The sequence below is a fragment of the Sphaerodactylus townsendi genome, linkage group LG01 (genome assembly GCF_021028975.2).
Source record: "Sphaerodactylus townsendi isolate TG3544 linkage group LG01, MPM_Stown_v2.3, whole genome shotgun sequence".
NCBI lineage: Eukaryota > Metazoa > Chordata > Lepidosauria > Squamata > Sphaerodactylidae > Sphaerodactylus > Sphaerodactylus townsendi.
Window position 1 is genome coordinate 123,360,296 of NC_059425.1, and position 23,597 is coordinate 123,383,892.

General features: G+C 41.1%; 1 protein-coding gene across 5 annotated transcripts in view; it reads right to left on the bottom strand.

Annotated features, from left to right (window-relative positions):
• LOC125430952 (sine oculis binding protein homolog) overlaps window positions 1–23,597 on the bottom strand; it is a 202,671-nt gene that overhangs the window by 11,421 nt on the left and 167,653 nt on the right. For 3 of the 5 annotated variants that reach the window (XR_007244261.1, XM_048493369.1, XM_048493348.1), the window contains one exon: window positions 6,062–8,001. Coding sequence is in view for 4 of the 5 variants with exons in the window: in XM_048493369.1 (XP_048349326.1) it covers window positions 6,064–8,001 (1,938 nt within the window). In the remaining variant the exon portion in view is untranslated. The remainder of the gene's footprint in view (window positions 1–6,061; window positions 8,002–23,597) is intronic. The other 2 variants (XM_048493362.1, XM_048493377.1) reach the window with 1 other exon arrangement.

The window sequence follows — 23,597 nt, forward strand, 5'->3', positions numbered from 1 at the left end:
AGGTTGGCACATTGCCTTTGCTCATTTTCTTCAGCTAAATTGCAGGTGCAGAGAAAAACAATTCAGGAAAAATGGGAGAATCTGGCTCTGGGCCCCACCAGCCATCCTGGTTAAAATTAAGCTCTGGTTACATCAAACAGACATATGATGGAATTGAATATTACGCAGTCAAAATGGGCTTTCTGGCACCACAAAGAAAATCAGGTTTATCAATCTATAATGTTGTTTTTAAAAATCTATTAGCCATGATATAATGGCAGGAGCCTGATAGAAGGTTTCCAAGAAACAACCTACACCCTGGTTTGGAACTGGAATAATTGGGCAACATGATCAAAAATTAACATATAGGCAATCACATCATATTGTTTATCGCTATTCATTGTGATCCATTTATTTTTTAACATCAAAGGATCAAGCCTAATAAGGTATACTCAGAAGTAAGTGTCATGTCATTCAATGAAACTTACTCCCAGAAAACTGTCTTTAGGCTTGCAGCCAAAAACCTTTTGTGGACTTATGTGCTATAATCTCTGCAATTTTATAATGTTAATTTATCCAATGCCTTTGCAAACTATTCCTTTAAAGTTATTACCACATAGCATTACTGAAAAGTGTGTGTGTGTGTGGGGGGGGGGGGGAGGCATCAAATAGACCTCTTACATTCCACAGTCTTAAAAAGAGTTTCTCTAAACATTCATACATAATAATAAATAGTTAAGCAAATGTAACAGGACTTGAGCAGACACATGTGTATACGAATGAGAAATGTAATGAATGGTTAATGCAGTTTATGATGGATTGTCCTGACACTAAATAATAGGAAATCAAAAACTGACATACTGAACATACTTATGCATGTTGTTATAGAAACTACAGTGATGCATACAAACCCCAAGACTAACTTAAAACATCTTTCAATATCTTTCAATAAAGCTTTTTTTTTTTAAAAAAAAAAGAACTGTTGCAAATGCTAACTAGTAACTTACAAAAATGTTTACACATGGACAGTTCCCAATGCTTAACTACTAGCAAAATATACTTTCCTGCCCCTCCCTTTTTCCAGCAGCCTCCAGAAACCTTCAAAAAGCTGCTGCTTAGAGTCCCGGGAGCCCTGTAAATGGTGTGATATGGCATTGGAGGAACTGCAGCAGAGCAGACAGAACAGGGTAACATTGTTTTTCTTTACTTTTTGCCCAGTGTGGCTCCTGTTATTGCAAGAAACTCTATAAATGCAAGAGGAAGAAAAGATGATTTCACTCATTCCCCTTCTTGACAGCAGCCTTCCCTGTGTCTGTGGCTTATTGTTTCCTATGATCAAACATGCGTTTTTGGAGGTTTCAAGAGGTTGCTGGGGCAAGCAGGAGGTGGGAACAATCTTTGACCACAAACACCTTCCCCTTGCAGTATGTAGGACCCAAATCACAGTTTATTCATCCTATCATGTAAAGTTGATGCAATGCTACATTTCAGCTTTCAAAACTACTAAATTTCCAGATTTTGTAGGCACTCCCAAGACTACTACACTAAACAAGGTGATGTTTAATGGATAAAGTATGGATACAATTTGTCAATATGTAAATTAAAAATTTGGAACAGTGATCCACCACTCACGGGTAGCTTCACATGGATGCCTGAACTACGTTTTATGCTGTGTGTGTGTTGGATTGCATTTTCTTATGTCACAACTGCCATTTTGGAGCTATGTTTGTCCATATACTTTAATTAAAAAACACAGGGAAACCAAAGGTAAAGAATTGCAGCAGGTAGTCAGGGGTGGACTTGTGCATGCTTTGTGTCACTGAAAATCAATTCAAATATTATGATTGCTATGTATTAGCAGATGTCTGTCTTGAACTTCTTGTCTGTTTTGACTGACAGACATCTAATCAACACTGAACATGCCAACTTCCCTTCATTCTTGTATTAAGGTCAGGTGTGTCAGAATTGAACCAGACAGCCAAAAATGGCATTCATTTCCTTGTATTTTTTTTCCTGGCCCATTGGTGCTAAAAAGGTGGGAGAATATTTATTCAGATATATTAAAATATTTTTGAATATACTTTGGCAGCAATGAAAAAGACTGTTCTGTTTTTACTATGGTCATCCTCAAAATGTCAGCATCTACCATGAGTCACCCCCAGGGCACTAATTTCCTCTTGAAGCATAATGAAATGATGCGAAATCCCATGGTATCTCAATGTTAGCTTTAATTGCTACTTTTAAAATGGAAAATTCTATATGGTACTTTTGTGTGCAATAATAGTATTGCCATGGAGAGCATAAACTATGATTTACTGAAGGTTAAGGAGCATTTTACAAATTGCAGTAACATTTGGCATGTCATCAAGTCTTATCTGGCAAATCATTAGTATTTGCTTTCTGAGCAGGCTTTTTTTTAAAGGTTGCAGGTTTTACATGAGTTAAGTTTCCTCAGCTCATGAATCTCGACATAATGCTGCTACATCTGTTCTCAAGATGAAAGGAAGAAGAATGGAATAGAAATATTTTAAAGTACTTTTTTTGTCTCGGAAATGGGAATATAGTTAGAGAATACAGAATACATAGGAAACCTTGTTTCAGCATATTCCAGTTCATTTCAACTTGGTAATTTCAATTAGCTGAGCAAATTAAGGCCATTCAACCACTTGAACAAATAAATAAATTTAGAATTATACTTTGGAAATTTATTTTCTGCTTTCATAAACTCATTTAATAACTCTGAGCATTTGGAAATCCCAATGAAATCAATGGAATGTAAGGGAGCTAACTGGAAAAAGGATGACGGCAGCAGGTTTTAGGCACATGACTTCTTAGCATATCAGCATGTTTTAGCATCTCACTACACAGCCTCTGAAACAGTGTGTGTGTGTGTGTGTGTGTGTGTGTGTGTGTGTGTGTTTTGGGGGCATCAGGCTTACAGCAGCTCTTCCCTTTTTGTTTTGTTTGCAATTTATCATATTGCACTTGTGCCATTGAGGCTTTTGACACTGAGTTTGGAATTTTTAGACAACTTAAACCACTTACATTCCATATACTGAAAGCAAAGAAAAGTATTGAGTTTGGCTGAAATGAAAATGAAATGAAAAGAGATGCATGATATAGGCCAGGGGAACTAAGGACCAAGGAGCCCAGAGACAACAAGGCTGAAGGAAGGTGCAGCATAAGCAGTGGTCTGAGCAAGAGGAACCTTTCTCAGTCTCAGTGCACTGTGCAAGGGGAGACAAGGACTTGAAGAAAAAGGATGCTAATCAGAGAGAAAGATCTGGAAAAAATCATAGCATTTAAGATGAGGAAGGGCTTCAAGCTATGGGGGCAGGGAGGGGGATGCTAGGGGTGCTGGCAAAGAGATATGATGGCAAAAGAAGAGGAAAAAGTAGGCAAAAAACTAGAAAACTTGAATGTGAGGTAACACTGTGAGGCAGAGACACTGACCTGAAAAAAGAATGAGAAAGAAAAAGTAAGGCACAGAGGGCCTAGAGATGCAGGAGATGCTATGCATATTTTGACAGGACTAATGTGGAAAAGCTAGGGAGGGACCCAAGGGTTTACAAAATAGAGAAGTATGGAGTTTAGATTCTGAGGAGGGAATTCTACCAGTTGTGGCTTTCCCCATCACAGCAGCATTGTGGCCTGCAACCCTAAAGAAACAACAGGGACAATGGAAGAGGAGGGAGTGAATTTCACTTTCTGATTTGATTTCGATGTTGTGCATACACTTGGTGAAGTTAGATAATAGCCTATTTTGATTGCCTTGTGAAACTGGATGGGGGAAGCACAGGTTTATTTTTGCTTTGTTTATGTTATCTTAAATATTTTTTAAAAATCCTTCAGAATTCATGTTTAAAACATGGAAAAGAACAGTCATATTTTAACCCTAATTGCATCACAAATTTTACCCATTTGGAGGCTTCTGTAGCCACTCTCCACTCAGCAACCTCAACGGCAGCAACTGCTCTATAGAAAACATTGTGTTTACCCAAATACAGAACAAGATACTTTTCGTGATACGAAAATGCAGTATCCATATAGCAGCAATGCTATGATGGAGGCAAAATATAGTAAATTCATTTAGCAATTCTGCTAAAACCTGGTTGTGTAGGAAGCAGCTAACTAACGTTTTATAAAAAGTTTAAACTGATTCAATTGGACCCAGTAATTAATAATGAAGCATCAGAAATCTAGACATCTGCTTTGCAAACAGAGATTTTTAAAAAGCAGAATACTAAATTTGTTCTGAATCCATATTGTACATCTGGCAAATTCAGTATTCCTTTTGGATAACAGCACGAATACAAAGGTGTAAATGCTTATTTTTGTTTGATAATTGTGTTTCAAAAATGGGCCCAGCTGTTTAAATTGTTAGTGTTCATACTTTGGAGTGCCCCAGCCAAAGATATCGATATAATAAAGTGCAAGCAGGTTTTTAAAAGTAGGCAAAATATGGGAAAGTGTTAGAGACATAATCCATTATCACAAGGGCTATTTCCGCACAGCACAATTATACCAGGTTACAATCAGTACCTTACAATCCGGGTCTATTTTATCCTGGTTTCTCCCTTTGCATGGGTGCCTGTTTCTGTGAAGGAGTTGAGTTAAGACTGGGAGGAAATACTCCAATTTCTTTTGCACGAGCCCGGCTTTTTTTGTTTTTACATCATAGATGCAGCACGCATGTTTGAATATCCCCAGTGTGCTGTGCTCTGATTGGCTCTTCCCCCCCAGAAAGGCAATGCTTCTGATTGATAGATCCACAGCAACTGCCAGAAAACCAAGCAAGACACCCTCCCCCCTTCTCTCTAGCTGTCAGGGTCTGTTTCCATGCTGTGTCTGACAGTGAGGATGATTGCCTGTCATGCCGGTCTTTTGATTCCTAGCTTTGGAAAGGAGCCGGTGCACTGAGCAACATGGCAAGCATGTTGTCCGACACAAATTAAAACTTTTGACCAATACTGGGCAGAGCACTGTGTCCCATCCACATTTAAAGGTGTGCAGGAAATCACAGCATGAGACACTCACCTCCCCACCCCGCCAATACACCAAATAACATTTGACTGGTCTTTGGAGCTGTCATGGAATGAGACCATCCTGCCAGGCAGATGCTTCCCCATGCTTCCCTTCTCATGATCCTGTTGGGAACATAAACCAGGAGCTGCAGGACTGGCTGGTGCAGCTCGGCTAGTGAGCAGCACTTGGTAAGAGTGAACTGGAACAGGGTGAGCCTGATGTAAGGCAGGAAGATAGTAGGGTGGGAAAAATAAATTGGTTTTGCTCCCGTGGCCTTCGCATGGAAGTGATTCAACGTGGGATTTTAGAAAAAGATCAACATTTTAGCGGTTTTTTAAAAACCCAGGATGAGGGAAATACCACGGAACAAACCCCCTTTAGGATTGGGAACCATGCAAACTTCTTGGCCAAACCGGGATATTTCTCTTGCTCAACGCGAGATATTTGGACCGTGCAGAAATGGCATGGGGTACATCAATAAAAACCAAAATAGTAGGCAGTATATGAATTTTAAAATCATCATTCACATAAAGCGTATGAAAGTTTTTTTTAATGTAGCTACTACTAAGGGTTTTTTTGTTTTATTTGAAATGATGATGGTCAAAGAACTTTTGCATTCCAGCTAATTACAAGTAGTAGATTTGCTCCACTGCTTGTTGTAGTAAAAGTGAATTATGATAATTAAGCCCAGAGATTTTGAAATGCTGCTACCTAGATGTGTTAGCATTATATAAGAACAGGCCAATTTTATGGCCTCAAAACCTGGCAAAGGCAGAGATTCACTAGTTAGGACATGAACACATTAGTGTTCAGCGGTAGAGTTCTAACAGGCTACTCCATGAACACAAAGGAGTATTAATTACTGATGGATGTCAGACGGGCACATACAAAGATGCTGCAAGACAAAGCATAAATAATGACATTTTTCTTTTTCTAGTGAGTCTTAAAACCAGAATCTTTCCCCTGTTTCACACATGGCCACCTCCACATATTTTACTCCAATTTGAAAACACTGATATTCGTTTTAATCACAGAAGACTGTAGTGATTACACAAACCTTTACTTATTCTGATTTCGAATTCGGAGACACCTCCTTTTCAGTGGTGGCTCCAGATCTTCTGGCCCTGTGCTGAGAATTGGCGCTGAGATAACACATGGTGCAATAGCAGTCTTTTCTGCTGGTTTTGGCACAGGCTGGATGACACAGCCTGCCTTGGGTAGCATCCGCAATGCGTAAGCATGGTCCTCATCTGCAGGATTGTTAAGGTTGGGATCTTGCTTGTCTCCCCCAAACAGGGGCTCTTCCCCAGTCTTCTTACCAGAATCTCCTTCTCGGTGGCAGTTTGATGTGCAGTTGTTCTCCTTCACAGATTCTAGCTCACTCACTGGCAATTCCTCTGGTGGCTGAGACTTCTTCTGATCTTGGGGCTGCTCTGAGACCTCTGGGCCCTTTGTGCCATTCACAATGACATTGCAAACTGCAGTGGCATTATTTTCTGATGTGCCAGAGGCCAGTGCGGTGGGGCCACAGTGAGTTGGGTTGCTACAAGGTAATGTTTTTGTTTCGGTGGGGCTGCAATTGTTCCTGCAGTCATTGCAGTTCCTTTTATCTGAGCTTCCAAAAGCCAGATTTACAACACTGCTGGATTCATGTTCAACTTTGACTTGAGCATGCAAAGCCCTGTGGATAACATTGTGTAGTCTAGACCTGTGTCCTACAGTTAAGTCTATCACACCATCCTGTGGTCCCTGTAGTACTGTAGGAAAATCAAACTTGTTGTTCACTGGACTACTAGGTCTCACAGTCAAATCAACAACTTCATTTTTACTGTGCTCCTGATGTACCTGTGTTTGATTTAAGGACTGGCTCGAACAGCTTGGTGTTGAATCAGAGGACTTGGAAGGACCTTGTTTTGAATCTCTGGGGGACAGAGGGTTGTTTGTTGGCTTTGCCCCAGCTGCATCACTAGATGTACTTGGAATGAGACTTTCTCCATTGCTGGAGAAGCCATTTGGGGGCTTGGAATCATTGATGTGAGGAATAGGGATTGGAATTGGGATAGGAACAGGTAGAGGAACAATGACTGGATATGGCACTAAAAGGGTTGGAGGTGGCACCAATGGGGCAAGAGATGGCAAGCCAAAGTTCATCATCTGTGGCATGGGCATAGGACCATTTGGCATCATACTTACAGGAGGGAAAGGAAGGCTGGGCAAAGGTACTCCTGGAGGTGGAGGCGGTAGTAAACCTGGGGGATTTCCAGGCATTGTTGGTGTTGTTGGAGGATGAATATGAGGTGATAGCATTGGCCTGTGCATAGGGCTAGAGGTTGGGCCCATATTTCTGGGACCACCTGGTGGTGGACCAATTCCAGGAATCATTGGGTTGGACAGAGGGCTGTTGGGATTTGAGGCATGATGAGGCCCTCGAATAAATGGCGGACGAATTTGCTGCATAATTTGCTGTTCCATGAATATGGGCAATGGAACTGGCCCACGGTTTGTCATCACCATGGGAGGACTTCGAGGTGGGACACCAATTGGAGGCACAATGCTAGCAGGTGGCTGAACAGAAACTGGCGGCATATTTGGATTCTCATTGATGGGAATAGGTTTGGGAACAGGCGTTGGGATTTTAGTGACAGAACAGTTGGCAGTATCAGGCGGAGAGGCAGTGATAGATGCTGATGGTCCAGGACCTTGAATTTGGCCAGCTGCAGACACTGGGGATGGGGCTTTTCTCCGAGCATCTGCTAGCGGTATATTCCAAGAATCTGGAGTCAGCAGCTGCACCCCAGTGCCTTCTGCTTTATTTTCGACTGGAGGATATAATGTGCTGCAGAGTCCAGCTGGAAGATTGGCCTGTGTCTCTTTGTAGAAAATGTCCATTTTGTACTGATTGAGACATTTTGCACTGCAGAACTGAAGCCTTCGTTCCCCGTCCCCAAAATCCAGATACTCTTTTGTGTGTCTTATGTGCTTACACCAGTCACATACCTACAACACAGTAACAAAATCAAAACAGATAAGAAAAAAATGATTTCCTCTTTGTATTGTCATTTGCATCAAAATTCTTTTTACTTTCCATTATTGCTTTCTAAACATATAAAATTATGAAAGAAAATATTTATATCTGAAACTTTGATCTCAAAATACAGTTTGCTTAATATTTCATGTAAATATGCAATAGTAGTCTATTGCCTTACGGCTAAGTAAGTCTTATGTGTAAATGCCATCAAAATATTTGGCCTATTGTAAATTACATTACTAAAATACATTAAAATATGAGTGTGTAGTATTGTAAATACGTGCGTACTCATGTGCTACCCCAGGAGGGTCGTATCATAATCAAGTTTACGCAGTTTCCATGCTTAGAATTACAACAGAAAATTATGCATGCAGCAGAGCTGGTACGGTGCAGAAGCTAAACAACTGAACTATGAATCAGGAAGTCCCTGATTTTAATGCTGCCTCTGTCATGGGCTCAGTATGAATCCTTAGGTAAGCTTCTCTGTTTTAGTCTCAGCACCCCTTCCTCATTTGCAACATGGGCATAATAGCGCTGACTGACTTTTCAGGGATGTAAGTATTATCACAGGATAATATATGTGAAGGGCACTGTAAACCTTAAACTGCTGTAATAACTCTAAATATCATTATTTTAATGTAGTATAGATGCAGAATTAAGACAGCCAAAGCCCTATGATTTCATTGGACCAAACCAAACTTAACACTCAGTTCTGACATGGCAGAACTCCATGTTTCAATTAAACTAGCTACTATGAGTGACTGACTGCAATAACTATAGCCTTTCAAACCAGGATCTTGTCAGGGTCTAAAATTGATTTATTAAAAAAACTATAGTCTTAACTATGCTTTTGCCTTGCATAATCCCAGATGATGCCCTTGCAGGAATGGTTGCCAAACTTCAGGTGGGATCTGGAGATTTCCCAGAATTACAATGCATCCCCCGACAATAATGATGTGTTCCCACCTGGAACTTGCTTTGGAGAGTAACTATATCCCTCCCCAAATTCCATCCTCCCCAGGTTCCACCCCCAAATCTGCAGGAATTTCCCAACCTAGAGTTGACAACCCAATAAGAATACACAGAGAAAGCAAACCAGAATATGAGCAATTGTCTGTGAGAGGAATCCTAGTTTCTCACAGTCACCCTAATTAAAATGAAACATTGTTTTACATGCTGTCTGAACTGAGGCAGTATGCTGGATTGTGACCTTCAAACTAAGCATTGAATTGGTTACATAGATGCACATTGACAAGTTGTCTGTCTATATAATTAAATAAAATCAAGAAACATTTGGAAAATGACTGCAATGGCCCAAGAAAAGGGAGTGCCAATTATCTACACATTTTAACATTTTAAATTATTTAAAAGCAGTAGATAACAGAGCTGGAATGTTAACTGGTACCCAAAATAAAAAAAGAGCTACACATCATTAATTTTGTCATCCAAATATGAAGCAGAAAATAGTAATAAAATCTGGGTGAATTTCAAGTATTCTGAAACTGTGATATTTCAACAAGCTGGAAAGATTTTCCAAGCTGTTTGCCCACTCTTGATCACTAGTCACTTTGGTAGAACTTCTTGGCATACAACAGTTTATTTAACAGTTTTTAAAAAGCTAAGGCAAACCATCTTAGTATTACAAGGTTGAAAAATACAAGTTATTTTCTGTGCTACTATTGGTGTGGTGAAGATGTCCCTATTTTTTTAACAAAAGGTAAATAAGGCTGCAAAACTAATTAAGATGTGAAAGGTTTCTCCAGTTGTAAGCCACTAGACACCAAAGTTCAAAAAATAGTCATTCCAGCTTTCAGAATCCATTACTTCAGATAAATTATTGTGATTTCATTAACACATTAATTTTGCAACACCAACAGCTCTAACAGATGGCGAAGACATGATCTACAATTCAAATATGACTCTTGTTTGCACAAATGCCTTTCCCTTCATATGGCATTTTAAACAAGAATTAAAATGCGTAATCTTTCTACAGCTATAAACAGATAAACAGATGTCAAAATTTTCACTGCCTTCCTCTTTTTGACAGGTTTTATACATAGAGACAAAACCCACAAGTTTTGTCATATATTCACTTCTCATAATGTCCTGTATATATTTCTTTAGTGCTACATATAATAAAGTTACTGAATGAATGACCATGTGAAAAAGTAACACTGTACTACATATATTCTTACTTTTCTAATCTGAGAATATCTCCTTTGTTTTCAAAAGCTAAGGCTGGATTGTGAAATGATAACATTAAAAAGGTAATTTAATTTTAATAACCATTGGCCATGTAAACAATTCAAAACAACATATGCCGGGCATTTGATTACTCATCTCATTTAACTCACAGTTTTTCTTTTACCAGAAATAGTGATGACACTTTAAACTAGTTTTTTAAAAGTCTGGGCACGATCCAGACAAAATTGAACACTTTACAGTTACATCAGTTTCAATGAGTGTTCACACACCTTTCAGTAACGTTTCACTTTTTCTGTACCCTTGTATAAATTCAGTATATATTTAGCCCCAGTTAGAATGTATATGGTAATGTCTGCAGAGACTTTACTTTGGGAATCAGATGGACTGATATCAAATTCTTGCTCGAAGTCAACATGAACCAAGCCCTCGGTCAGCAGGGGTTCCTCACTACCAGCATGGCTGATGGGGGAGACTGGGGATTTTACATGTAGTCTGACACAGCATAGCTCAAGCAAGGACTTCCCCAAGAAAGCACCCCTACTCTTTCCAGAGGAACTTCCAGTTGTGCACATCAAAACCCAAAAGAGAGCACAGAGGACTCCCAAGTCAGTGAGTCCTTACCCTTACACAAACACCTAAACAAATAAATATTAATTTCCTTTGAGAGAGCTCAATGAAGCTGTGTGATGCACAAACCATGAAAAATAGCAAACAAGCTGTTTGCATGACCGCAAATCTTCAGGACATTGTGACAACTGATTATGTGGCTCATGGAACTGTGATGGGTACAGGACAGAATGCTGTCCCCACAACACCAACCTATGTGTGCAACTGTATGTTTCTAAATGAAGTTGACGCAGGACTTTATGCCTTTAAGAAAACAAGTCACCAACCATTCTAAAGGCTATATTTTATATTTGTAGTATTTGAAGATATATTTGTAGTATTTGAAGATATATTTTTCATTCATGGTTCATAACAAAAGGATGTTGCGCTTAGAGCTACAAATGTATATCTTTTAAAATGAGATTACAATAAAATGTAAATACAGCAAATGAAATGGATTATATAGCACACGCAGAATTAATTTGGAAGAATGAACTGCATTCGGTTTTCACAAGGATAACAAAGCAGCATCAAACTCAAAGCTAGATCATGTCTTTCTAAGAGTCACACTACATACTGTTTTTTCTTCAGTCATCCATGCTAGTGGTCATCACCAATCCCAGGCATGCATTCATTCATTCATTCATTCATGCATTCATTCATTCATTCATTCATGCATGCATTCATTCATTCATTCATTCATTCATTCTCTATCTATCTATCTATCTATCTATCTATCTATCTATCTATCTATCTATCTATCTATCTATCTATCTATCTATCTATCTATCTATCTATCTATCTATCTATCTATCTATCTATCTATCTATCTATCTATCTATCTATCTATCTATTTATTTATATCCTGCCTTATCCCCGGAGGGCTCAGGGTGGGTTACAATTTAAAAATATTCAATAAACTTTAGGATAGAAAACCCAATATAAATAATTAAAACCAATTAACATAATGTTAAAACAACGCTAGAATGATAATTAAAACCGATGGCATAAATCAGTCTTTTCCACCTTTCCCCCCTCCCCCTCCCCTGAAATTGAAAGAAGTTCTGCTCTATTCAACCAATCTGGCTAGTGAGTTGGAAAAGGCCTGGTGAAACAGCCACATCTTGCAGGCCCTGCAGAATTGACATAATTCCTGCAGGGCTCTGACATCACCAGGTAGCTTGTTCCACCAGGCTGGGAACAAGCTGTCAGAAGTAATCTCAGAACCACTTCCTATAATCTTTGAGGACTCCTGTATAACAGGAACAGGAGAAGTCCCAGCAGACTGGAGGAGAGCTAATGTTGTCCCTATCTTCAAAAAGGGGAAAAAAGAGGACCCAAACTACTACTGCCCAGTCAGCCTGACATCAATATCAGGAAAGATTCTAGAGCAGATCATTAAGGAGACAGTCTGTAAGCACTTGGAAGGGAATAATGTGATCACTGAAAATGAACCTGGGTTTCTCACAAACAAGTCATGCCAGACTAATCTTGTCTCTTTTTTTGACAGAGTGACAAACTTGGTAGATGAAGGGAATGCTGTGGACATAGAATACAGTATATACTCATGCATAAGTCGAATTTTTCAGCCCATTTTTAATGCTGAAAAAGCTCCCCTCGACTTATATGTGGGTCATTAAATTTTTTTGTGTGTTTTTACTTTGCCGGCCAGCAGGGGGCGCAGTTTTTATGCTAGTGGCACCACAATTTCAGGGTACCCTCAGAAGACACTCCCGCTGATACCAGCCAAGTTTGGTAAAGTTTGGTTCAGGGGGTCCAAAGTTATGGACCCCCAAATGAGGTGCCCCCATTCCCCATTGTTTTCAATGGGAGCTATTAGTAGATGGGGCTACCAAAGTAGATGGGGCTACCAAAGTTATGGACCCTCTGAACCAAACTTCACCAAACCTGGATGGTCTCATCAGGAGAGTCTCTTTATGATACCAGCCAGGTTTGGTGAAGTTTGGGTCAGGGGATCCAAAGTTATTGACCCCCAAAGGGGATGCCCCATCCCCTATTGTGTTTACAATTGAATCTAATAGTAGATTTTCCATTTCTGATAATATCCCTCTTAAAATCTAAGTTGGGTTACATTTGGACATACAGATGATGATGAGGAATCCAGTTTTGAAGGATTTTAACTCTTGTGTTTTAGCTTGGTTGCTGGTTGAGCTAAGGTTTTTGTACTTTTAAAGTTATTGTTGATACCATATTGTTCTTGTTGACCCTCTTTTCCACTCTTACAGAGCCAGTTTACTGTTTTTCTTTGAAATAAATATTCAAAAACATTTAACCTACTGATGCCTCAATTGATGTAATTTTATTGGCATCTATTTTTATTTTTGAAATTTACCAGCAGCTGCTGCATTTCCCACCCTTGACTTACACGTGAGTCAATAAGTTTTCCCAGTTTTTTGTGGCAAAATTAGGTGCCTAGACTTATATGCGGGTCGACTTATACGCGAGTATATACGGTAACTTGATTTCAGTAAGGCCTTTGACAAGGTGCCCCATGACATTCTTGCAAGTAAGCTGAAAAGATGTGGGCTAGAAAATGCAGCTGTTAGATGGATTTGTAATTGGTTGACTGGCCAAACACAAAGTGCACATCAATGTCTCATTTTCATCCTGGAGAGAAGTGAGTGGCGGAGTGCCACAGGGTTCTGTCGTGGGCCCAGTGCTATTCAATATTTTTATCAATTGCATGGATAATGAAATAGAGGGCATGTTAATCAAGTTGCAGATGATGCCAAATTAGAAGGGGTAACTAATAACCTGCAGGACAGAAGCAGAATTCTAAATGATCTGGATAGATTAGAAAGCTGGGCCAAAACTAACAAAATTAATTTCAACAGATAAATGTAAGATTCTACACTTAGGCAGAAAAAATGAAAAGCACAGATATAGGATGGGTGATACCTGGGGTGACAACACTACACATGAAAGGGATCTGGGAGTCTGAGTAGACCACAAACTGAACATGAGTCAGCAGTGTGATGTGGCAGTCAAGAAAGCCAATGCAATTCTGGGATGCATCAATAAGAGTATAATATCTAGATCAAGGGATGTAATTGTACCACTCTACTCTGCATTGGTCAGACCTCACCTAGAGTACTATATTCAGTTCCAGGCACCACAATTTAAGAAGAATAGGTAAGGAGGGGTTCCTGGGTTTAACCCCCCCCCCCATTACATGTCCGAAGCTCTGCCACCCTTTGTGGGGTTTTTTTTGTAATTTTAAGTGTTTTTTCAGTTGTTGGCCTGCAGGGGGGCAATTTTTAGGCTAGCAGCCCCAACATTTTGGGGTTTTTTTGGGAGGCTTTCCTGATGATACCACCCAGGTTTGGTGAGGTTTGGTTTAGGGGGTCCAATGTTATGGACTCCCAAAGGGGGTGCCCCCATACCCCATTGTTTCCAATGGGAGCTTATAGGAGATGGGGACTACACCTTTGAGGGTCCATAACTTTCGATCCCCTGAACCAAAATTCACCAAACCTGGGTGGTATCATCAGGAGAGTCTCCTAAAGATACCCTAAAAGTTTGGTGCTGCTAGCTTAACAATTGCACCTCTGACAGCAGGCACCCCCCAAATTTCCCCAGATTCTCCTTTTAAATCCACCCCCTTCGGCATGGATTTAAAGGGAGAATCTGAGGTCACCAGTTTAAACATTGAAAGTTATGCTGTTTGATACCAGCCAGGTTTGGTGAAGTTTGGGTCAGGGGATCCAAAGTTATTGACCCCTCTGGTCCCCCATTGCTGCATGTGACATATTTTAACAAACATTTTGGGGTTTTTTTGGGAGGCTTTCCTGATGATACCACCCAGGTTTGGTGAGGTTTGGTTTAGGGGGTCCAATGTTATGGACTCCCAAAGGGGGTGCCCCCATACCCCATTGTTTCCAATGGGAGCTTATAGGAGATGGGGGCTACACCTTTGAGGGTCCATAACTTTCGATCCCCTGAACCAAAATTCACCAAACCTGGGTGGTATCATCAGGAGAGTCTCCTAAAGATACCCTAAAAGTTTGGTGCTGCTAGCTTAACAATTGCACCTCTGACAGCAGGCACCCCCCAAATTTCCCCAGATTCTCCTTTTAAATCCACCCCCTTCGGCATGGATTTAAAGGGAGAATCTGAGGTCACCAGTTTAAACATTGAAAGTTATGCTGTTTCAGGGTGGGGGAGAATCCACCCCAAACAGCATCACTTTCAATGTTGTTTTGACTGGGGACCCCAGATTCTCCCTTTAACGTGAATTTAAAAGGAGAATCTGGGCTTTAAACACTATTGGAAATGATGCAGTTTGGGGGTGGATTCCAGTATCACAGCAGCCGCCCATGGGGGAGGGGGCCGCCAAAACTCAGATTTTGCACTGGGATTCATTTTCCCTAGCTACGTCTCTGCTCGGAGGGGAGGGCAGAAGAGACTGCTAACTGCCGGGTGGGAGCCCAGCCAGTGGTGGGGGAGGGGGCAGGCAGGGCAGAGGAGTCTGCCATCCCTGGCCTTGGAGAACTGTTTTTATAAGCACTGAGGCCAAGGTCAGGGCTTGGGGAGGTGTGGCCACGGCCCCAGAGGCGGGTGGGGGAGTGGCCCCCCAAACCCACCCCATAAAAATTATATACCTACATCCCTGTGTCCAGAGGAGGGCAACCAAAATGGTAAAGGGTCTGGAATCCAGACCCTTTCCTACAAAGAGAGACTTAGGAAGCTGGGAATGTTTAGTCTGGGGAAGTGAAGGTTAAGGGGTGACATGATAGCTATGTTTAAATATTTGAGGGGATGTCATGTCAAAGAGGGAGCAAGCTTGTTTTCTGCTGCCTCAGAGACTAAGACACAGAGTAATGTATTCAAGGTGTAGGAAAAGAGATTCCACCTAAACATTAGGAAGAACTTTCTGACTGTTAGGGCCAAACTGCCAGTGGAATTCACTGACTTGGAGAGTGGTGGAGTCTCCTTCTTTGGAGGTTTTTAAACAGAGGATGAATGAACAAATGTCAGGATTACTTTGATTGTGTGTTCCTGCATTTCAAAGCGTTGGACTTGATGGCCCTTGTGGTCTCTCCCAACTCTGTGATTCTATGATGTCTAACATGTCTACCCACCTCTGGTCCCCCATTGCTGCCTAGTGCAGCAGCATGAAAATCATAGAGTTTGGGGCACTGTTATAGCACTGCAGTGATGCCATAACATCACTACTGGTTACATGACCAGAAGTTAAATTCAGGTGGGTAGACATGTTAGTCTGAAGCAGCAAGTTGTTAAGACCAAAAATATTTGAGTCCAGTGGCACCTTTAAGATCTACAAGAATAAAACTTTGTTGATCTTAAAGTGGCCACTGAACTCAAAATTTTAAATGAATAGAAGTGACATTGCAGTGTCATGACTCTGGCCCCACCTTCCAAAGCTCCTGAGGCTGCCAGCCATTGGCTAGTAACTCCAGCTACTCCCTATAGTGTTCACAAACATTGCAATTATATGGCTTGTACCCACTCCATGCTTCCCATATGCTTACTTCTGCCATTTCATGCTGCTTCCCATCAAGGGCCAGGGAATGATTGGAAGGCATATAATACAATAACCCTGATGAAGCCTAGCAGGTCTGCATCTGATCAATGCCAGGAAAGTCAATTTCCTAGGAGTGCTATGTACATCACCTTCAGTTTCATAACAGAACAAAACAAGATACAAGAATAATAGTAGACAACTAATTAAAGGACCATACCTGTAGTCCCCAACAATTTTTCTGTTTCACTACATAAGACCAGCAAGTCAGAAATCTTTTTTGTTGGACTCTGGGGAAAAAACATATCTAAAACAAAACTGATGACTCCTGTAATTCCCTTGCTGAGGAATGACTCAGAGGGCATTTATGCTGTACTACTTACCCCCATGAATGTTTGCTTTGCAGCAGATTTTTCCTGTGGTTTTTTTGTTTACACAAGTGAAGTGTTTGTAGCCAATCCAATCCACCATTTTCCCCACCCCTGCTTCCTTGTTCTTTCTATACAACTTCCATTTGGGAACGATGCCTGCCACTTCCTCCCCACCATCTTTGATCTAGTGTCACTTTGCCAGACCACGTGAATTCCATGTCAGTTTCAAGGATCTATCACGCCAGCTATAGTTTTCAGCTTTAAATAAAAAGACTTTCTGATTGTTTTGAAATAGTAGCTCAAAGAGTGAGAGAAACTGCTCTTGTGTGAGCAGGGGAAGTTGGAGAGGAGCAAAAACCACCAAAGAAACCTTAACACAGAGAGATCTCCTTAACTTCCCTGCAATGTGAGAGAAAAACTCGCACTTCAGAAACTGGGGGATTCTCTAATCTGATAGTGCAGTGAGTTCCCAGGAGGGAAAACATGTGCATAACTGAGAATCAAACCCAAAGGGAAATGTACATGTAATGTGAATGTGACCATGCTATGAGTCTGCTTTGAAGGTTTAATTAGAAACCCATCCATTGGGTCTGATTGCAAAGCTGCAAACCACATCATAATTTAGTACACATATATTTGATTTCAAGGTCTCCAATGCTGTGGTTACAGCACAGAGACCAGCACCTGACATCTTTTCTAACAATTTTATAGGCTATCAGTTGAAAGGTTTATTGAAATGTTTCAGTGGTATATTGATTTGCTTCTCTCCAGTGGGCTCTCATGTCACCTTAAACTAAGTAAACATTTTCTCTTCTGAAAAAAAAATGTTGAGAAATCCTCTTTAGAAATCCTCTCATGATTTCTCTAGTTTTTAATAATTTATTAAGGTAAAATAAATGCTCATGTTGATCTATCACACTCACATATTGATTGCATGCACACTATTCAGTATATTTTATCACTGGATCAAATCGATTAAAGATATTGGGAGTAACAGCAATAAATCAGTTTCTGTGAACAACCCCAGTAAACCAAATACCTAGTAATTATCCAATTGATTTTATTCAACACTTCAGTGACATACATAACTAGTTCTCTCTCTCTCTCTCACTCATATTATGCCATGGATGCTGCAAACAATCCTTCACAGGGAGTAAAAACTACTGGAGTAGAAATAATGTCACTTAAGAATTAATGAATCAAAGCTGTCTTATAGGATTGATCATTTAAGAAGAGGTCAATGAATTTATGATACAAATGGCCATATACCAGAGGTAATAAAATGGAGCAAAATCATTCATTTTACTTTTAACTAATATCATGCTCAAAGTAATTACAGATTTCTCCTAAGAGCTCATTCTGATTACTTAAGATGTGACAGATAGCTCATATATCTTTCAGTACAATAAAGCAACATTTTTTTCTAACCCTGAACTATGTAGCATGTGACATATTTTAACAAATGATTTGGATGCTGTGTATACTCTTCGGGTTATGATTATTTTTCTGTACAAAAAGCATGACATTCTCATCACTTTTTCTGGCATTATCGTTCCATCCACTGTGCACAAATGGCTATGCAAAATAGTTCTGAATACATATATTATATCATATATGATTTCTCTTTGTAGAATACTGGGTCCTATTCATTTCACTCAGCATAGTCTTCAGACACTGTAGTGAGACTAGATCAGAAGTAGAAGTTTCTATGCCTATCAAGACAAACAGTGTTTTTCCATTGCTAAATAAAGTCCTGACCTGGATTGCCCAAGCTTGTCAGATCTCAAACACTAAGTAGGGTCAGTCCTGGTTAGTACTTGGACAGGAAACTGTCAAGGAAGTCTAGAGAGGCAGGAAATGGCAAATCCCCTCTGAACTTTTCTTGCCTTGAAAATCTAAGTCTACTGGGAATTGGTGACAAAACAAATGTGTGAGTGTGCATATGTATGGTGGGAATGTCTCTAGGCAGCACTATGACAGTATTGTATAGCTCTTAAGGGAAGGATAATTTGATGAGCTTTCTATTAGGTAAAAGTCTGCATGCTTTCCCAAAATCATTTGAAGCAGCACATCATCCTAAAATATCATAAGAGATGTTCTGGAATAGTATAGTTACCCAGTTACAACAGTGTCATTTGAGTGATGGAGGAGCAAGTTTGCACTCCTTCCTGCAACACTAGGGCAAACTGCATGTTCTGTTCTAAGTGAATGTCTGACTGCACAGAGGCTTGGCTCACATGACTTCCCCCCACCCACCCCAAGGGAAGATCATGTGAAGTGGGCAATCAGACATTTATACAGAAAGCTCAGTTCACTCTGGATGTTATCTGTCTGCTAGAGAGAGAGAGGGCTAATTCTCCTTCCCCATATAAGTGACATTGTTGCTGTACAGCCTGTATGAAGTAGGAATAAAGCATACCAATTGTGAGTTGGGAAATTTCCAGTTCAAGCCTCCACTCTGGTAAGAACCCACTAGGTGGCCTTGCACTCTGGTAAGAACCCACTAGGTGGCCTCACTATATTTACCACTGCAAGTCGGCAAGTTGACTGAGAGAGAGTAGTTGTGGTAGGAATATTACTAGTAGAGCACCTCTGGCTTTTAGAATACCAGTGGAACAGTCTGAAGAGTCTGAAGTTGTCCCCTTGCAAGAGTATGTTTGCATGCACATTGCATGACCCCCCCACTCAAGTTTCCTCCTAGCATAAGGTATAGCATGGGAACACATCTCTATCCAATTTTTAAAAAAACAGAGATACAATTGTTGCATAATCCACACATTTATTGATGAAGATCAGACACAGAGTTCTGAAAGCAAAGCAGATCAATGGGGTTGCCAACTTGCATATTCCAGCAAGGCCACTGTGCCTTTGAGAACTGTAGTGACAGACAGTAGTATCACATATACAGATGAATATTCTGGTAAAGCAACTTGAAATGGTGCAGGAGTCAGGAACAAGAATTGAGCCGACAATAGCACAGCAGCTAGATAGATGCACACTGGACATTGCAGCTGTGAGCCATGTTGAACAATTGGCAGGGGATTGGCATCAACCCATGTTGAAGGGCTACCTGCAGAAAGTTCAAGAAGACACAAGGACTATAATGAGTAACGTTCCACAATAACAGCACAGCCAGTGGGCTGCATAATTCTGCACACCATGCTGTTGCTGATTCCCCACCCACTCCCCCAAGGGGATCCCCATATTGTGGCATTTAACTCCTGAGGAACCTAGTATATTCATGGAGCCAATACTTACCCATCCTTTCTAGGGAGTTTCACCAAGACAACGCTTGCATAATCAGCTAGGGTTGCTCCATGTTCCCTCTGATCCTGAAAGGCAATATGAACCATTACTCTGTGGCCAGCAGTAGGGTAGAGTGATTGGATATAAGGTATAGGGTGGAGTGACTGAATATCACCTGGGCCTGTGGTTGTATTTGTGTTCACCACTTCCACAAATGGTTAAACCAGTGTGACATTATGCTGACAACAACGTCAATGTTGCTAGCATATCTGTAAGGTAGTCCCCCCTTTCTGAACACATTTAACTGTTGAGGGAAAAGTATTTTGGGGGACATATACAAAATGGGTAGGTGGGGGTATACAAAGGCAGTTGTAAGAGCAATAGTTTTTGATGGGGGCCCTTCTCTTGCTTACCTGAATGGGGCTCATTCTCTTTCCATCCCAGATGAAGAAGTGGAGGCTCCTGTTAGGTGTTTTTGTCCTAAGGCAGAGTACCTGAGCAGAAAATGTTAAGACATGTTCTGACAACGTTTGTCGTCTCCATAGGATATTTGTGCAGAGTGCTTCCTCTCTCTTTTGTTTTCAACATGCTCTTTTCCTGGAGTCCTTCATGTATATGTTGCAAGAATCTTCATGTATATGCTGCACACAAAGCTAGACCTGAGCAGTGCTTCTATCACATGAGCTATAGGTTTGCGGGATGAGTTTATATGGTACTAAAAAAGGCTGTGGTGAATTGCAAATTAAACTGACATCCTAAGCTGTGCCAGGGCTTACAAGTAAGTCAGGTAGCGGTGGAAGGGCACTTATGGTTTTCCTTTGCTTGTGGACTTTTTAAAGTTGTTCCAGAATTACTGCTGATGTTGGGAGCATGACTGAAGCTAGAGAGATTTGGGATTCTGAGTAAGTCCTGAATAAGTGCCTTTATTACCACCTATCGCTGTGCCAGTAGAGGAGTTACCCAGTCCTGGTGCCAATGTGGCATTGGTATGGTTTGGGGCTGGTAAATATCGCATATACCAGGGTATTTTTTGTGATAAGTTGGTATATTCTCTGTTCACCGCTCAGAACCCTTCGGGGATTGGGAGGTATAAGAAAACTAAACAAAACAACAGCAACAACAGTTGTAGCAATCTGACCTTTATCAAGATATTTTATTAGAATGCTCATTCTGTCAGTTAAATTTGAAGTTAAAAATTACTACTATATTTTTATCTTAAAATGTGAAAGATGTTTTATGCAACGTTGTTTTCATGCTTTAAAATTTGGTCTGGAAATGTTCTTTTTTTACTCTAGGAACAAAAATCAAGGATAATCCTCTTCCCACTACCACCCCTCGTAAAAGGCCATATACAAGATTCCACAAACAGTGGCTAGGTTCAGATGTAATGCCAAACCATGATTTGGAGCTAAAAACCACGGAAGAGCCTCAGGGTTGATCAGATGATCTCTTCTCTCCCCTTGCTTGTCCTCTCACAGTTAATTAGTTACTTCCTGGTAGGAATGAGCACCAATAATTGCTATCAGTAAATGTTGGGGTGGGGGGAGGGGTCTTCAGAGTCAAAAGCAATTGTAACGCCATCTGGACCAAGACAAGGTACAAATATTTTATAAATATTTTTATATTTATAAATATTTTATATTTTATAAATATTTTATAAATACTTTATTTTATAAATATTTTATATTTATAAATATTTTTATGAATAAATATTTTTATAAATATTAAATATCTACCCACTGGAATTTCATTTTAGCTTCTATATCTTCATATAGTTTCATTTGATTCCAGAACTGTTCCTATTAAAAGTTGAAGTTTGTTATGGAGTTCATCAAGAGAAAATTAAGAATTTGATATTATTGCTGTAACCAAATGTATATAGTCCAGATTATGAAATTTTCTTACAAATATGGTTGAAATAGACCATGACCAATTATGCAAAAAGTTTCTGGTGCATGATGGGGACAAACATCTGTTGCAGCAAAATTTCTTGCATAGACATATTTCCTCTAGAGGCCCCAGCAGGGGCGTAACGAGGCAGCCCTGGGCAAACTGTAGCCCTGGGCAAAACTTGAGTTGGATCCCCCCCCATGGGGTCGACTTACTTGCTCTCCGGCCCTCCGGTGCGTCACTGGGGCCTGGGGACACACCTCCCCTGTCCTGTGCGCCTGCTTCTGCATCGCAGAACAGGGGGGCATGTCCCCAGGCCCCGACGATGCGCCGGAGAGCAGGTAAGTGAAGGGAGGGAGTGGGGGGGGAAGCGCCTGGAAGCCGCTGCCATTCACACGGCAGCGGCTTCCAGCTGGCGTTTCCAAAAAACCACGCTGGGGAAGCGTGGTTTGGAAATGCCGGCTTAGCGCCAGTCGGGCGGCGCGAGGGTGCGAAGCAGCCGCACCCCCTGTGCGAATGGTGGCCTGGGGCTGCCATATTCTGCCCGTGCGGAAAGGGCCGTAGTGTGGACCCGTTATCAGAGGTGGAGCGAGGGGAAACTGCGCCGGGGTGCCCCTGCCACAGCGCCATCTGCCCCTCCTCAGAACGCCCCCACCACACCCCCTCAATGGCCCAGCCACACCTCTGCTGCTGTTCTGCCCGGGACATTGCATCCCCCCCACCCCGCAGGCACTATGCCACTGCCCATTATACATGGAACGCTTACTTCTGGGCTTTTCACTACACAGTGGGCTTGTAGTGGGGCCTCCTTGTGTTTCGCTGTTAACATGCAAGGAGGCACTCACGCTATGCAGTTTTTTTTCTACACAGAACTTTCCTGAGCCTCTGTTTCTCATGATTCTCTTAACACCACCTATCAATTCCTTCTTAAAGGCACAGATCTCATCACATCTCATAGGACCGTGGTGGTGAACCTTTGGCACTCCAGATGTTATGGACTACAATTCCCATCAGCCCCTGCCAGCATGACAAATTGGCCATGCTGGCAGGGGCTGATGGGAATTGTAGTTCATAACATCTGGAGTGCCAAAGGTTCGCCACCACTGTCATAGGATAAGATAAAGGGCTTTATGGAAACCTTGCAGCTGTATCGATATACCTGTGATTGCAGTTCTATCAATATTGAAGTCCTTTTCCAAAAATTACACCCCACCAATGAAAGAGGCAAAGTAATTTCCTGGATCACATGCTACTGATGAAGGGGACTCACCCATCCTCTACACCTACACCCACCCACGCACGCACGCGCACACACACACACAGAGAGAGTTTCTGCTGCTGCCAGAGAAGAGAGAGATTTCTTTTAAAATAAAAGCGTGTGTGAATTAAAGTTTTAAAAAGCCATTGGTCATTGGGGAGGGCAAAAGTATAGCGGGGGAGTGGGATGGAGCCCAAAAGAAACCTGCATGTACTGTAGCTTGGAAAAGCCATCTCTGTTGTTATTATATTGAGATATTGATATCTCGATATGAGCATTTTGAGAAGCAGGAAGGACCTTGAAACATGGAAAACAGGGTAAGGGGACGGCAGTGTGAGGGAGTGGGAAGGGTGGAGCCAGTTAGGCAAATCTGCCCATTCTGGCAGCAAAGCAAGTTAACAGTCGCAGTAGAAATGGTTTCGTTTGTCAAAGAGAGAATGAAAAGTGATACTGGGGCCCACTAGCATAATGCCCATTGGGCAAGGT